This window comes from Scatophagus argus, chromosome 15 (assembly GCF_020382885.2).
Source record: "Scatophagus argus isolate fScaArg1 chromosome 15, fScaArg1.pri, whole genome shotgun sequence".
NCBI lineage: Eukaryota > Metazoa > Chordata > Actinopteri > Scatophagidae > Scatophagus > Scatophagus argus.
Genome location: NC_058507.1, coordinates 2,423,182 through 2,439,521, shown reverse-complemented (window position 1 = coordinate 2,439,521; position 16,340 = coordinate 2,423,182). Strand labels below are relative to the sequence as shown.

The following is a 16,340-nucleotide window of genomic DNA, read 5'->3' as shown; positions in this document are numbered from 1 at the left end:
AGGTGTTCACTTCTTGAACTGTTTGCCATGTTGACGACAGTGACGGTCCGTCAGCTTGTCAGGCCGAGGCCAAGAAGGCAAACGAGAGCTTTGACTGAATCATCTTCCCATATAACAGTCAAATCTGCAGTCCTGCATGTCTGTTCACATCAGCAGGAATCAGTTCTGATTGATTCCTGCTGATTTATGCTGTTCACCCTGGCAGAAATCAAAGAAATCAAATTTGAGCTTGTTTTGTCTGCATCAGAAATGTATCCTTAATTATAGTGGAGTAGTTCACAGTGTGGTATTAGCACATCAGATTCAGAATCAGAATTCCTTTATTTATCCCCAAAGGGAAATTCTTCAAGTACAGGATCTTAATATTTCTCCCACCACTGAAAAACAGCAATAACAAAAGACTGCTACATTAAAACTAACCCCAAACCCGACATACTCACTGATTTATTAATAAGAACAACATTAAAAAAAAAAAACTCTTTCCAAAGACCAAACCAGATGCATTTCTTTGATTTAATGTGCAGGATGCGTCCTGCCAGCATGTGGACTGACCTGTACCTTACTGCATGATAACATGTAATTCACAGAAAATAATGTAAACAGAATTTCTTTTCCTGCTCCTCACACACTGTTATTCTGCATGTATTTAATACATTTTTAGTGATAATATAGAGCAGAGATGATGTAAACTACTTTCTGATGTTCTGGAAATTCACCAAACATAAATAAGAACAGTTAAAAAAAATAACTACTACAGTGATTCTTCCTTCGACTACAAAGTCACACTTTGACTGACAGATTAAAAATGAGAACTTTTTAACACCAGCAGTGGAAGGACGGAGGAAAGCTAAAGCTTGCTGAGCGAGCTGATCGACATGCAGTCTGAGAGGGACCCTGAACTCATCATGGTGAACCAGAAAGCTGGGAAAACACAGTTACAACATAACATCATAACACAGTCATAACATCTCAACACACAGCTGGATTTTTACCTTTTTGTTTTTATATTTCCCTAAAAAAAACATGATAAGAAATTGTTGGTTTTCATCTTAAATAGTAAAAAATAATCTTTTCCAAATTTGTCATTTATTGATTTATAATTTCTGGAATACACCAGAAACATTGTGACTACTGGCTGTACATGAAGATGGACGACATTAGAGCTACGCAGAAATGAAGCCAAAACACCAGTATCGCCCCCTGGTGGCTTCATCTGCTAAATGAAGCAAATCAAGCAAACTAAAAACATGTTAAATACATGTCAAATAATTTTTTTCCTCATTTTAAGTAATTTTAATACTGATATGTGTTGAAGTGTCATTTTTTTTAGATAGATAGATACTTTATTGATCCTGAGGGAAATTCAAGAATGATGTCACCAGAACAAGATGGCAGCACTCGTGTCCAGGATATTTTGGTTTCGTTTTGGCAGAGTGGGAAGAAGTGGAAATGCGTCAGCCATCTTTATATGCTCGTGACCAATGATAAAATAATAATCTGAAATGATACCCAGCACTATTCAGTGTTTGATTCTGGTATATATACAGGTGGCTGTGACCAGCTGACATTAAAAGGAGGAGGAGCCAGTTCGCTTAGCTCAGCTTAAAGACTTGAAATACCCAGAAACCACAAATTTTTGTAGATAAAACAAACAAGATACAAAAGCACGCTTATTGATGGGAACTGGTTGTGCTTTTCCATGTGTAGATTTTGTTGCCTTTGGCCAGAGCTAGGCTAGCTGTTTCCACTTGTTTTCAGTCTTTATGCTAAGCTAAACTAAGCTAAGCTACCTGGCTGAAAGGAAATTAGTGTATTTCCCAGAAGCTAGTCTTTTAACCTGAACTGATTCCACTAAATCTAATGCAACTTCTCTCATTCTTTACGAAGATGCAGAAACATGTATTTACTTTATGCATTACTTTAAGAGGGAAGTGTTGATAAAACATTTTATCCAGCAGGAACTTCACTCCAGAAAATGTCTATTTTAGTAAGAAAAATACTGAACTGTAATCATAACAACATAAACTGGTCTGGCTACAGTTTTTTTTCATAGCTTATGTTTACGTCCACCTCCCAAACGAGCTCATCTGATGGCCAGGATGGCGTCGTAGGACTTGCCGGTCCGGCACACCTGAACGTTGCAGAAGCCAGCCCTGTTGAGCATGCTGGTGTACTCGGATGGTGGACGCTCCTTGCCGTCTGCTTGCAACAGCATGTTGAGGGAGAAGAGCTGAGCCATGATGGGCCCTCGTCGGTTCTCGAACAGCAAGCACTCCACCAGCAGGACGCCGCCGCCTGCCAGGAGGACGAACGTGGACAAACAGAGTGGACAGAGTACTGAAGAGCAGGGTGGTAAAATGTGTTTGATATGGTTCTTGTTTAGACCAGCAATTGATGGACAAGTCCATAATCCTGAAAGTCTCTTCTATGCCACATGAATACACAGGTATACACACTCTTCATCTCACCTGGTTTACAGGTGTCATAGATCTTCTTCAGCAGGATCAGGCACTTCTCTTCAGGCCAGTCATGAATGATTCTGGCCAGAATGTACAGGTCAGCAGGAGGGATTTCACCGCTGAAGAAATCTCCTGCGTATACAACAGAAAATACGTGACCACTCGAGGCGCGACTTCGGACAAATGTACGCTCAGCGTCCATTTTATCAGGTACACCTGGCTAAATCTAAAACAGGCCCGCACTGAATCCTCCCCTCGTCAAGGTTATAACGTTACAGCTACACTAAAACAGTTTTCAACCTTACAACCTCAACGAAAACAGCTTTACTTCAGACTGCATTAGTTTAGGGAAGGTGGACCCAGTAAAATGTGTCTGTACAATTCAAAAATATGCATACATACATAAATGCAAACGCTTCCAATGTAAATAATTGTGAAAAATAAATGATAAAAATCGATCCTTTTTGTAACGCAATTTTTTATTTAATGAGTGCATTGATTAAATACGACGCTGGTATTTAAAATGCTGTGCAAATCACAGAAAGGTAAAAAAAACCACTAATAAATATAATATATCTATATATTATATACAATGAGTTAATTCTTAAACAACAGATATAACCCAGCTCTCGTTTTACCTTCTGTCATTCTGTTTAATTTCTCCTGAAACAGTCCACACAAAGGCTGCTCGGGTCACCTGAACGAGGCCAAACGAGGCTCACCTGTTTGAAATGCGACGGCTTCGTCGTCCTGACAGAAATGTTTCTGAGCCATTTTCACAACCTGCGGGAGGTCAAACACGGTGACGGAGGAGGACGGATACGCCTTCGCCACCTCACGGGCCAGAGCGCCAGTGCAACCTGGGAGTAGACCACACACACACACACACACACACACACACGCTCACAATCATGACTCAATCACTACTGTGACTGCATCTCTGCATTAATAACAATAATGTGCAATATTTCACTATTCCACTGTGCAATTTATTAGCCCATGTGCAACTGCTGCTGTTGTGTCGTTATCTGCTGTTGTTTGTTTTTGTTGTCTTCTTTGTACATAATGTTTTATATTACTATTCTTCACTGATGTAAATAGTTTTTTATGGATGTCTGTTTTCACTATCCACTTTGCTGCTGTAACAATGTGAATTTCCCCATTGAAGGACAATAGAGGAAAACTTATCTTGTTCACGCAGAATAATGTGTGTGTGTGAAGGAGGGGAAACAACACACGTGAAATAACACACTTTCTGGACAAGCCTGATGGGTAACTATCGATCTGACCGATCAGATTTTATTATGATACATACCTCCGAGATCGACTATGCTGCGAAAGCAGGAGAGGTTGAACGCGGTCACAATGTCGTGTCCGTCAAGAACCCACGAGGAGTTCATCAGACCCATGAATTTAAGCATCTGCTCCTCTGATCTGGGTCCAATGGTTTGCAATCAATAATACGACACCAAAGATTTGAACACTACATGATGATGAAGTTATTTTACACTTAAACATCTGCTGCAACGAAGCCAACACCAACCTGTAAATAGTTTGGAAAACATCCTCCGATGGAAGGCCAAAGGTCTTCTCGTTCTGATTCTTCCCCTCCCTGTGTGGTGGGAAAACACGAATGAAAATGACTTTCCTCAATTGTTTGTTCTTAGTTTCCCTCAGTGGAGTTAAGTTCTCAGAGGCACAGCCAGAGAGTCGAAGTCCCTTCCCTTATGGGCTCCCCCATGGAACCTCATTTCCATTAATGTCCTGATGTTGGACACCTTCATCGGACATCATCCTGTCTATACCAAATCAAAAACATCCATTTATATTTTCATGGGTTTGGCCATCAAATTTTGAAGTTTTTCCAAACTGAAAGCTGCATTTCTCTGATAACATCTGAGGGTTTGACTAATACCTGGAACAACCATCCTCATCAACCGTCCAACATCGCCTTGTGCAATGGAAACACTACTCCAGTAAATAGGACGAACCTTCGATACGACTTGGCAACCAGAGATGAACAAGTCCACCTGAGGTTAAGCCAGCAAGACTCTGAGTCAGTAATGTTGCGTACGGCTGACAAACTGGTCTCAATATTTCCCCGAACACAAACGACCGTCCAGATGAGCTGTGGGCGGCAGCCTGAGGCAAACCTGTTGAGCAGTGAATGGGATGTGAGCTTACTTCCTGGAGCTCGGAGGGATTAGAGTCGCCGTCCCGTGGCGTTCAGAGTATCATGCACTGAAGGTATACACTCAGAAGCTTTATTTCACTTTTTATTTATTTCAAATGTCAAGCTGTCTGCAGCCCTCAGCAGAGCTTTGTAGTCCAGATGTTGGCTTGCAACATTAAACCCGTAATTAGATGTGAGCTTGTCAATGATGTTTCATTAACCACGACCTATTCCATGACTGCTAGGTGTGTAGCCTTTCTAAAGGCCTTATTAAAAGCAAACTGTACATATCCAACAGACCAGCTAATGATAAGCTCACCTGAAAGTGTCCTTCTCGCGTTTCCTGCCTTTAGCAATAGAAAATTCATTTTTATGGAAATCTCCAGTGTTAATGTCAACAGAACAAGGGAATTATGGGAAAAGGACTCGGTGGTTGCACTTGAGGCCAAGGTGCGGTCTGATGGTTTTGAATCTGCTAAGGAGATATTTGTATATTTTAAGTCAGTATGGAATATTCCACAGACCTGCAATGCATTTATTACCTTTCAAACAAAACTATCCACCAGAGCTCACTCTTCTGCCTTAAGAGTCAAAGAGAAGCAGTCAGTTCATGATCTGTATATTGTATGACACTGTGCTTAAATTCTCCCAAAAACCCTTTCAGCAGGGAGAAAAAAAAAGAAAGAGTAAGAAGGAACCTGCTATGTAGTGATAGCAGGTTCCTTCTTACTCATTTCACCCGTCTTTTCTGGGGTGAAATGTCCCTTTAATATCCACGGATATGTATATGTATATATACATATACATGGCTAATGAGATTAGTTCCATAAAACATTTAAGATAAAGGCAGAATCTTTTCACGTCATTACATCCACAGAGCAGCTCTCTTCACCTGCTGTACAGGTGACCTCACTGGGTGGACTTCTGCCTCTAGTGAGGCTGCATATCCAGGAGTCTGGTACCAAGTGTGCTACATTTAGCTCATATCACGTTTTCACATGTGTGTTAATGCAACCCAGTAACTTGGCAGGATTTGTGCCGCCTGGTAATCACCTGACCTTGTCCCAGCTGAGCCCACTGACCTGACGGCGTCCGTTACGTTGTTCCACAGCGGGTAGATGGTCTGAGACTGGTAGATGATCGCGTCATGGAGAGACTTGGCGCTGCCTTTAGCCAGATAAAGATTTGCCACATCAGTGCTGCTGTACAAAGCTGTTTGGACAAAAGACGTTCACATTGAGGAAAGTTAAATCGGTCGTGTGTCATGAGTTACAGTTTCAGCAGCGGTCATGCAAGCAGACAAACTCTGTGTTTTACGGTCAGTTCACGGCGACTGAAACAAAGAAAAACTGAAACGACTGGAGCAAACCAAGTACCAAATATTCCCCAGTCAAATGTGTAAATTGAAATTTAATGATACCTAATCAACTGGACTTGGGGAAAAGGTAACAGTGTTCTTCACTATTTCTGGGTGATTTTAACATTAACAACAAACATTTTTCCTCAGGTGGTTTACAGTACAGTCAGCAGTGTGTACTGGATAAGCTGATACGTGGCTAATACAGTCCATTCTGTCTTTCCTGTCCCCCTTCTCACCTGTCCCGTTTGTGGTCTCAACCTCCAGGATCTCCATGCCCACCAGCGCGTCCAGCAGCCTCTCCATCCCGTCCACACTGGTGCTCAGCTCCTGGGCTACATGCTGGGCACTGAGGGCCTCCTGGGACTTCAGCAGGAGGTCAAACAGTCCCAGCTCACATGCTGAAAATATTACCTGGAGGGATGAACATCAACATCTCCGTACTGGGACAAAGACTTAGCGATATGGCTGGTCGGTCGGTTGGCCGGTCGGTTGGCCGGTCGGTCGGCCGGTCGGTCGGCCGGTCGTCCCACCGTGTTGGTCCAGACTGAAACATCTCACAAACTGCTGCATGGATTGGCATGACACTTTGTACTGACATTCATGTTCCCCAGATGACGAATCCCACTTTTGATGAACCCCTGACTCTTCATCTAGCGCCAGCACGGGGTTGGCATTAGCGTTTCTTAGTAAAATTGTCATTACATTTTGGTACATGAATTCACAGTCCTCTCAGGATGACCTGTAATAACATCAGCACCCCCTGACCTTAACATCTAGTGTCACCATCAGGTCAAATCTTCTGCCTAATAACCTGCAGGACTGTGCTAAATAACAAAAGCTAGCATGCTACATACAGACGCCTTCAGAAGCTGACTGAAGCAGATTTAAACAGTTTTTCCAGTAGTTTATGGTATTCTATGTTAGAGAGACTCCACACGTCTTCTGTCTGTCTGTGTTGCTTTATGCAATGGACAAACGGACAGGATGTTTGCTGAGGTGAGCCCTGCATGCCGCTGCAGCACATCTGCCCCTGCCACCCGAGTTCAAAACGCTGTGGGTATGCAGCCAAGTGAAGCAAAACGGGCTTTTAATCTTCTCACTAATTTCCACCTGCCTCGGGTTGCATTTTCATCCCGTCGCCTGCGCTTGGGCTGCTGTCGAAGACTCCATGACTCCATGAAGAGGTCAGGTGGCCTTACACAGCGAGGTCATGACCCTCTCTTCTTCATTACACTGGAAACAACTTTCCATGAGCAAATTTTATCAACTATGAAATCTAAACCAGCTGTTACAGAACTTAACCGGAATTAGCTGATGTGAATTCTTTGCATGATATTACACTGAATATCCCGTCGCTTTCGGTTTGTAAGTCAAATACTGACTTTCTGCAGCAGTAAGCAAAAGAATCAATAATTAAAAAATGTCAGCAGCCACCAAAGGTACGCTACTCAATATAAACGTAAAGTCTGAAAGGGTACCTTGGAGACCCTGAAGCCGTTGAAATACTCCAGGAGTTTGAAGGGGTAGTCCAGCTCGCTCTGGGACAGGTGCTCTGCCATGACTGCCCTCCTGATGGACCCACAGACCAAAACACAGCCGGACGTGAGTCAGGAATCCACCCAACAGCTACCACCCGCCTGGACGAACCCGTTTGTCTTTAGGGCAGTCACTCACCTGCTAAAAGCCTCTGAGAGCGACTCGGTCCGTGGGGAGGAGACGGGTGGTGTTTTGAGCAAAAACAGCCAAGATGTCGGTGGTGTGTTTGGGATGTCGGGATCAGTTCGGTCGACGGATCACCAGCGGATAAAACCAATCCCGTCTCCAGACCTGAGAGTGACGGTGGGACCCGGAGCTGTGATGATCATGAAGCATCAGCAACGAGTAGATCGACCTGAACACACCCACAGACACGCACGCACTCGCACAGATTACTCAGCGTCGGGGTGCAGTTCCGGGTTCATCCGCAGCAACTGGGGGGGCGCTGTTGAGCTGCTGCTGACGACACGGCGTTTTATTAATGTGGAGAATTTCATCATCTTCACATGAATGAACATTGATGAAGTTGTTTCAGTGGTTGGAAAGTGACCAAATACATTTACTCAAGTTCTGTTTTCAGCTACAGCTTTGTACTTACCTTAGTATTTCTTTTGTGTACTTCTACTTCACTACACTTCAGAGGAGAAAGTACTTTTCTTTGATAACTGGCGGTGGAAGACACATTCAGATCTTTTACTTAAGTAAAAGTACTAATACCACACTCTGAAATGCTACTCCACTGGATGTAAAGGTTTTTTGCATTTAACTTTAAATACATTCTTTGTATTTTCCAGCTAATCTAAGTAAGTTTAATGAAAGTAGGTGACACTTAACTACGGCTGCAGTGTCAAAAAATATGTTTGAAAAACTCAGTGTTTCGGTCGGTAAATCCTGACCTGGTCATCTGATCTTATCTCACATAATCCACAGTTTGGTGTAGGAACTATTTTCTTTGTGCAGCAGCTCATCGTGAGCAGATGTTCTGTTATGATGGAGAAGGCAGCTGGTATCTCCAAAAGTCTGCAACTCACAGCGCAGACAGCACCACGTGTCTGTTTGTCTCCGTTTTAGATGATGTTGTGCACATCAGGACAGCAGCACGGCGATCTGTTGAAGGTGAAGTGGAGCCGTGGCGCCCTGAGCGCGGACTGAAGGCAGACTGCCTCCCGGTGTTTGGGATCTGCTCTCCGTCTGGACAGCCGACCACCGACGTGTCCCTGCAGACTCGTCTGTGAGGTTTTGTGTATTTCTGCTCTGTGCACCGTCACTTACAGCAAAGCAAAGGACCACTTCCGCTCCCACTGTTTCGTTCAAAGGCAACACCTGATCTCTGACGTCGTGCTTACTAATAGTGGGAAAAGTCGCACATTAATCTGAAAGTCTCTCTTCTCGTCATCACTTTTGTTTCCTGTTCTCGTCCCGCCCTGAAGCGTCCCAGACCACTTCAGGCCTTCTCCTGATCTGGTTTCGGATTGCAGAGGGGGGGACGACCCTTATTACAGCAGATACAAGTTCATTTTTTACCTGTAAATACACTCGGAGCAGCTGGACCTCACAGGCCGAGGATGACGTCTCAGCCCTCGCGCCACATTCCTGTCTCTACGTCATCTTCCTCCCTGGAGGTGAACGAGACACGCTTCACCTGACGCGTACTGTGAGACGTTTTAATGGACTATCAAAACAAGATTCCTGGTAGTGACCCAGACGAGTCGTCTTTAAAGGCAAATAAATTCCAGACATCTTCAGTTATTAACCAAATCGATTTATTATGCATGAACAAATCCCTTCCTGTCTCGGTCACGCGGACACGCACGCGCACACACACACACAGCCAACATTTAAATACACGACGTGGTGTGAATCGGTGGCATAGCTCACTTTGTTGGTGCACATGCTTTAATAAAATGATAGATATATTTACAGGATAAGCAACGTCTTCCAAAAAGCAAGAACAGCTCCCCGGTCCCGCCCTGCAGCACTCTGCCAACGCTCCTTTCTTTTTATTTATTTGTTTAATTTTTTTTTGGAAATTCACCCACGTTTAAAAAGAAGTTAAGAACAAAAAGAGAAAAACAAAACAAAACAAAACAAATCATGGGGGTTTTGGCCAGTACAACACAGCATTATACATATATGGAGTTCATCGACTACATAAATATGGCAGTAACACTGAGTAATTCATACGGTCTATTTACAAAGCTCGTGACGTGGGAGAAAATTACAGTCTGTGCGCAGACGACTCACAGAACGTTTGCCTTCTTCTAAAGTCTGGGAAAAACCGACACCTCCATCCCTCCGCTCGCCTCCTCCGCTGGGACTGACGCAACAAACAAAATAAGGCACAATTAATACTTGGACCATTTTCAGGGGAATCTACAGACTTACAGCTGGCTTGTGAGGCATGTAAACAATTGAGTCGATTGATTGGGACTGCCTTATCACCTTCCCTTTGTATTCCTGATCAGTGATTCAGTCCGTCTGATGTGATTCAAAACGAGATTCATATGGCAAAGGACCTTTAAACCCCCAAATGCATCAAAAAAACAAACAAAACAAAAAAAATAAAATAAACCCAAAACAAAACAAAACAAAAAAACCTTCCCTCCCTCGATGCTACTCAACAAATACAATCACATGGTGACAAACAAAGAAAACTAGTAGTGCATACACTACAAACACAACAGGAAAATACGACGCCCTGCCAGTCTCCACAGCGCCGTTCAGACCACAGCGCCGCCCGCCGGAAAACAGGGCGAAATGATTTGAACCGAAAGACAGAAGTGATTGATGAGCTGTCCGAAGCTGAAGCAGTTTCAGGTGCGACGTGACTGAACCAAATATTTAAAAAAAACACAAGAAAAAGAAGAGAGAGAGAGAGAGAGAGAGAGAGAGAGAGAAATCTGTTTCCCCATCCTGATCCACTGATCACCTTTGACCAACGTGTTTCTCTGACTACCTGTGACCAACTTCCACCCAGCACTCGGCGGCGACCGCGGTGTCCCCCCCTCTGGACAAAATGACTACGATATTTTGTGGTTTTGTTTCAAATACACCTATAATGGCACAAGCCCTCTCTCTCCCCGCCGGACGTGTTTTCTGTCCTTAAAAAAAGCCCCCTGTTGTCGCAGGATGAAGAGGGAGGGAGGTCTGGGCGTTGAGGCTTGCCCTTCCAGAACAGCCACGCCACCGGACAGATTCAGGACGTGAAGAGTTTGGGGAGTTGGGGGGAAAGGAGCGGCTGGTAGAGCGATGGGGCAGGAGGAGGAGGAGGAGGAGGAGGAGGTCTGGGGGGAGGCGGTCTGTCGCAGCTGTTCGGGGCTCCAGGCTTTGGTCGGTGTGATGGAGCCGCTCAGTCGTGTTTCAGATGGTCCTTGATGTCCTCCTCGTCCGTGTACTCCGACGGCTCGTCTCCGGGCTTCAGCAACCTCCCGACGTAATCGTATTTTTCTGGAAGATATCGATGAAACTCGCGTTAAGAGTGAAGCTTCAGCAGGAGCAACATCCTCCTAAGGGCCGTTAGTGTACGCTGCAGTGTGAACAATCAGTCACTTAATCGTTTCGGCAGCCGCAGGAAATTAATCACAAACTATTTGGACCATCGATTTGTCTTTTGACACCATCATCTGATCTGACCAAAAGCAAGAAAAGATGAAAAATGTCAGAAAAGTGCAGGTAGACACATTCAAACAGTTCAAAGCCAGAATATTCAGTTTCCTGTCCCTGAAAACAAAGCACAGCAGTAAAAACTCTCTTCAGCGCAGCTTGTGGGATGATAAGGTGAATCTCTGATTTGGACAAAATGAGACGTTTGAAAGGTTCACCTTCACTTCTGGAAAATTTTGATGGATATTTTTAATTTTTATTTTTTTTTTAGCTGTCACCATTTGGGGGCCACCAACTTCCGAAGCCACGAGTCCGTTTTCACACGTGTTATTTGTGCCAAAGCAGACTTGTTATTTAAGTAAGCAGAGGCCCAATTTTACTTTGAGGGTTTAAGTCCAAAATCAGACACCCGGGATTCGAAAAGGACGCCGGACTTGACAATAAATAGCACCTTTGAGGTAAAGTTTTATTAGTGTTTAAAACTGCGTCACGTTTACACTTTATGTGCTCTGACATACTGACACATAAAAGCCTATGAAAAAGCAGCCTGTGTTTCCATCCAGTTTCGCTGGTTCCTGTTCTGTTTTTCAGCAGATGTGTTGGCACAGGATGTTTTTAGCTTGCGTTTACTGCACTTCTGTCCCGACTATCCTCCAAAGTTCAGGTGAACTTTTCAGAAATGAGCTTGTTGTTCTTGCTACAAATACTGTTTTTTTTTCTTCATACGTTTGCTCGACAGACGGGGGCAGAAAGAAACGCAATCCTGGGAGAATCGCAGATGCTCCTGCTTTTGATTTCATGCAACACGTCTGTCGTGACGTCTTCTCCACAAAAGTCAGCCCCGACTATGGATTTAATTTCCCTCCGTGTGATTACCAGACTGTGGAGTCGCTACGTGTTACGTTTCACCATCCAGCTGGTTCAGCTGCAAGAGCGCAGAGACAATCTGCAGTGCATCGAAGAGTCAACGTTTTCTGGGCTCTCTGGAGAGGAAGGAACCTCTTTTATTCCTTAAAAATTACTCAAACGAATAATTGCTCATTAAAATACTTTTATGCCGTTCGACTGATATTTAGTCCCCAGTTAAAAACTTTAAAAATGCCCAATTCTCACTGATTTTGGTCAGGTTTTCCAGAGCTGTTAATCAAAGACGTTCCTGACTGCCAACAGTTTTTATTTTGAATTTCTGTAACGACATCAGGCAGACGTGTACAGATGAACGTCTGATTGTTGAAGTGTGCACATCATAAGTGCGCACATCATAAACGCACATCTGCTCTAAGTTTTCACCCTCCATCTTTCTCTTTTGTGCAGATTAACACCCGAGCAGCCTGCATCACAATATGAAACATCGCTCCTGAGCGCTGAGCTTTTCCCATCCATCCATTTTCTATACCGCTTATCCATCAGGGTCGCGGGGGAGCTGGAGCCTATCCCAGCTGACTACGGGCGAGAGGCGGGGTACACCCTGGACTGGTCGCCAGTCAATCGCAGGGTACAATATATCTGACAGCAATGACAGCTGGAGGACAGTGTGGATGAAACTGTTCAACAGCCCATTCACAAACGCTGCTTTGTGTACCAGCCAGCTTTAAATTCTCCTAATTTAATAACAAAACACACGTTGGACAAAGTGTAATACAACACAAAGAAGCAGCAAATGCTCTCGCAGAAGTTTACAAGCACCAAAACACAGAAAGTCATTTGTGTCTTGGGCCTGTATGACAGATCCTCAGCTTGACTGGATTTCACGGGCGACGAGCCATGAAATTTGAGTCCAATCAATTACTAAGGAGCATTTTTCTCTGGTGGAAACATCAGGAAGCAAGCCTACCCATGAACTGCATCTCCCACTCCCTCACACTCTCCATCTGTACAGCGCTGAGGTCTGACAAGTCGTCGTACTCGTCCCGCAGGGCGTCTTTCTCCAGGCAGAAGGTGGCCAGGCCTCTCGAAGCATCCCGACCCGCGAAAATGCCGTAAGGACCATCTGAGAGAAAGAACACACAAGTCTAACCAGGCAGTTTCTTGATTTATCATCCTCTCCCACAGGTAAGCTAGTGTGTTTGAATGTGAGCTAATCCGAGCCCACTGCTGACTCTTGGGATGAACCAGCGGACACAATCAACTATCCAGCCAAACTGATTTAGCGAGAATAAAAGTAGTTAAAAATGGCACCAAAACAGCTCCATTCAAACAAGTTAACCTTTAGTGATTACCTCAAGCCCACATCATGTGACTGCTGCTGCTTCACATTAAAATCCTCCACAACTGCCAACAAGTAAACCACTTGAGTGCAGCGTGGATACAGTGAGTTCACTGAAGGACAAAAGTCTGAAGAGCTTTTCTTTTCCTGAAAACCGTCGAGGGTGACTAAGCAGAAAGTCTTTAAGATGCTGCTGTTAGAGCTGAAAGATGTATCAATATGGAGGTGATATCATGATGTGAAATACAATATTCACTGGGATTCTGGTTAACTCAGAGCGCCCGTGAACGGCCTCACAGGACGCATCGCAGGTAAACAGAGCTGCAGCGATTCGTCGTTAAAATGAATGTCCAGTTATCTGACAGACACCAGACTTGTTTAACACCCTTGATTAAAGTTCATCAACAAGGCCTCCCCTGAAGTTTCCTGTGTTTTAATCTGCTGCTGTCGTCCAGAACATCATCTGACCAGCATGTGAAAACGCTGCAGGCCCTCAGGTTTTCATCTTGTAATTGTGCAAGACAGGAAAAACCACTCCAGTCCGGCGTTCAAACTGCTGAGCGTGAAGCAAGGCAGCCTTATCGCCTCAAAGATTAGATGTGCTCCTACCTCGCATAACTACAAGACCGAGCAAGATAAATCTGATCATCCCACTTCACAGCAGGCCTGAGTGACGCCGCGGCAACACGCTGATGCTTTCCAATGTACTGTCCTCCATTACATTCACTTTGCTTTTTTGAAGCCGTGAATCGTGACTTACAACAAAAGAAGAAATCACTGAGCCAGATCTGTGCCTGAATAATAAACCGGAGCCTCAGCTGTAAATGACAGCTCCAGCAGGACCCTCCTCTAGCCAACTTTTAATTAATCTTTAACTCTATAAAAGTAACACTGCAAAGGTTCACCAAGGCAAAGCTGCAGACGCTCACTTTGCAGAAGCCAAACACAGACAATGTTTGATATTTTATTCGTTTACTATTACTTTTAACATTCACTTCGTTACCCAGCATGCCGTGAATGGCTTTTGTTCCGTCAGCTGACTTGTGGACTGATCAACGAGCTGAGCCAGCGCCGAGCCCACTGTGAGGACCCGGACCATTTAAGATACGGGCCTGCCAGCTCCGGCGTGGCTCTAAAAGTGTCTGTCACTGCTGGGTGCACTGAGCAGCCTGCTCGGTCCTGACGGTGTGGCATAGCACACATGACACGCGAGGCAGCTGTGAATGAATAATTATAGTTTATTACAGTGCTGAGGGGCGAGTCAGCCAGGCCAGAAAAAATGTTGAGCAGCAGGCCAGCCATTCTTTTCAGACTTAAAAACAAAAGACTCGTGTTATTCTTTTGCTGTTTTTGTCTGAACTATAATTATATGTTCAACTTTGCACAGAGCTCCAATAGGTTAAAAACGTCTTTTACTCTCTAAGCTAGCCTCCGCGCTATCAAACACGGCAAAAGTGACATCCCTAAAGATTAAAAGACCGGTGTAAAGTTACCCAAGTCCATGCACGGAGAGTCCCATCACTGTAAACAAGCGGCGGCTCCAGACCAGCCATCCAGACAGTGCAGTGTGTCTGTGTGCACAAGCTAACGGGCTAACGTTAGCAGGCTAGCTGGTTTAAACCGTACACTGCTGCCAGAGCTCAACCCGAAAAAGTTCCACGGGCTAACAACGTGTACGTGGATAAAAAGTTCATACGTGTTCAAAAAAAATCACCACAGGCGTGACGACTCCACACGCCGTGCTCGTTAGCTAACAGCTAGCATCCCATTCAAAAACACAGACAAAGCCAAAAGAGCTAAGCTAACCACATCGGTTTGCGCCCAAATTTTTGTTCAGGACAACTCACCACAAGCGGGGACGTGTCAGCCAACTCGGCCAGATGTCAGTTCGAGATCTACCCGCTGCCAACTCACCTTTTCCGTAAAACTTTTTGCCGCTAGTCACATCGAAAACTTTCATGTTGACAGCCATCAGGATGCGAGGGTTCTGGAGTCCGTCATACTCCCGCAACTGCTCCAGAGTGAAGTCCCGTCTCCTCATCTTGGGAAGCGCCGAGGCCTCGTCGCCCTGGGCCGCGTCACAGACGAGCCGCCTGCCCCACCGCCGGTATACCGCCAGACAGACCGCCACCACAAGAACCAAAATACTGATATTCAGCAACATCCCACCGAGGCCGAGCCCGTCCGACTCATCCGCTGCCCCCTGCCCGCCGCTTGTGTCAACTGGTCCGCTCGAACTGTCTCCATCGTCCGCCATACTGCACAGTTAGCGCCTACCCGCCCCTGGCCAGATGCTGCGTTCATGTCCTGCCGGGAATTGCGGAACCACTAGTTGAACGAGCGGTGCGTGCTGTTACATTGTGCATGCATGGCGCAGGTTGTGCCTCTGTGCAGTGAGGACGATTACTTTCATGATCGATTACCCTGTTATCTCAAGGAAATTCAATCGAATGCAACTGGACTTAGTTATTTGTCTTTGAAGACGTTTCACCTCTCATCCAAGAGGCTTCATCAGTTCATGCTCGCTTGACTAGGCTGGCACTAGTCCGGACTGACTAGCCTACATTTAAAACACGTATTTACGACATTACGACATTAAAATCCAACTTATCCCCACTTTCGTAAATGTTCGGCTTAGTGCACGACAGACGGAGTGTTTAAAATACTCTTTCAGCAAAATCGACGGACTTTTAAACTTGTAGATAAAAACAAACACAAGCTCATCGATTTGCAGATGTGACGCAGGTAATACAGGCACCAACACCGATCAATAGTTGTGATTAGAGATTTGTTTATTGCTGTCAGTCAGTATACGTATGTACCAGCTTGGCCAAACTGAAAAAAAAGTTTATTATTTCATTGCATCGTTTGTTGTCTTATTTATTTGTATTGTCCAACTTATTAGGCCACATGGATTACTAACATCACAGATGATGTAGAAAAGCACTTGAAAACCCCATACTGTTCAACATGAGTGAAAATTCCGAGCGACGCGTGAAGGGA

General features: G+C 44.7%; 2 protein-coding genes across 3 annotated transcripts; both read right to left on the bottom strand.

Moving 5' to 3' along the window:
* Window positions 1-297: 297 nt before the first annotated feature.
* asmt2 (acetylserotonin O-methyltransferase 2) lies at window positions 298-8,504 on the bottom strand. Of its 2 annotated transcripts, XM_046413486.1 has the most exons (10): window positions 7,667-8,504; window positions 7,471-7,561; window positions 6,229-6,403; window positions 5,715-5,844; window positions 4,003-4,071; window positions 3,775-3,893; window positions 3,182-3,319; window positions 2,469-2,591; window positions 2,132-2,295; window positions 298-921 (listed from the first exon to the last, which is right to left on the bottom strand). In XM_046413486.1, the coding sequence occupies exons 2-10, from the start codon at window positions 7,549-7,551 to the stop codon at window positions 904-906; spliced, it is 1,017 nt and encodes a 338-aa protein (XP_046269442.1). In that variant the 5' UTR covers window positions 7,552-7,561; window positions 7,667-8,504; the 3' UTR covers window positions 298-903. The 2 variants fall into 2 exon arrangements, with proteins under 2 accessions (XP_046269442.1, XP_046269440.1); XM_046413484.1 differs by having other exon boundaries at window positions 298-2,295.
* Window positions 8,505-9,269: 765 nt separating this feature from the next.
* Window positions 9,270-15,686, bottom strand: pgrmc2 (progesterone receptor membrane component 2). Its single transcript, XM_046413487.1, has 3 exons — window positions 15,252-15,686; window positions 12,966-13,121; window positions 9,270-10,975 (listed from the first exon to the last, which is right to left on the bottom strand). Exons 1-3 carry the CDS (start codon window positions 15,592-15,594, stop codon window positions 10,878-10,880), a joined length of 597 nt encoding a protein of 198 aa, XP_046269443.1. The 5' UTR covers window positions 15,595-15,686; the 3' UTR covers window positions 9,270-10,877.
* Window positions 15,687-16,340: the final 654 nt, after the last annotated feature.

Bases quoted from the DNA above. Each gene is read 5' to 3' on its own strand.
- asmt2 (XM_046413484.1), bottom strand. From the start codon at position 7,551: ATGGCAGAGCACCTGTCCCAGAGCGAGCTGGACTACCCCTTCAAACTC. The intron at 5,845-6,228 runs GTGAGAAGGGGG...TTGTCCAAACAG, and splicing joins TGAGACCACAAACGGGACAG to CTTTGTACAGCAGCACTGAT. The intron at 2,592-3,181 runs GTGAGCCTCGTT...TTGTATACGCAG, and splicing joins AGCCGTCGCATTTCAAACAG to GAGATTTCTTCAGCGGTGAA.
- pgrmc2 (XM_046413487.1), bottom strand. From the start codon at position 15,594: ATGGCGGACGATGGAGACAGTTCGAGCGGACCAGTTGACACAAGCGGC. The intron at 13,122-15,251 runs GTGAGTTGGCAG...TCTTTCTCTCAG, and splicing joins CAAAAAGTTTTACGGAAAAG to ATGGTCCTTACGGCATTTTC. The intron at 10,976-12,965 runs GTAGGCTTGCTT...GATATCTTCCAG, and splicing joins GTGGGAGATGCAGTTCATGG to AAAAATACGATTACGTCGGG.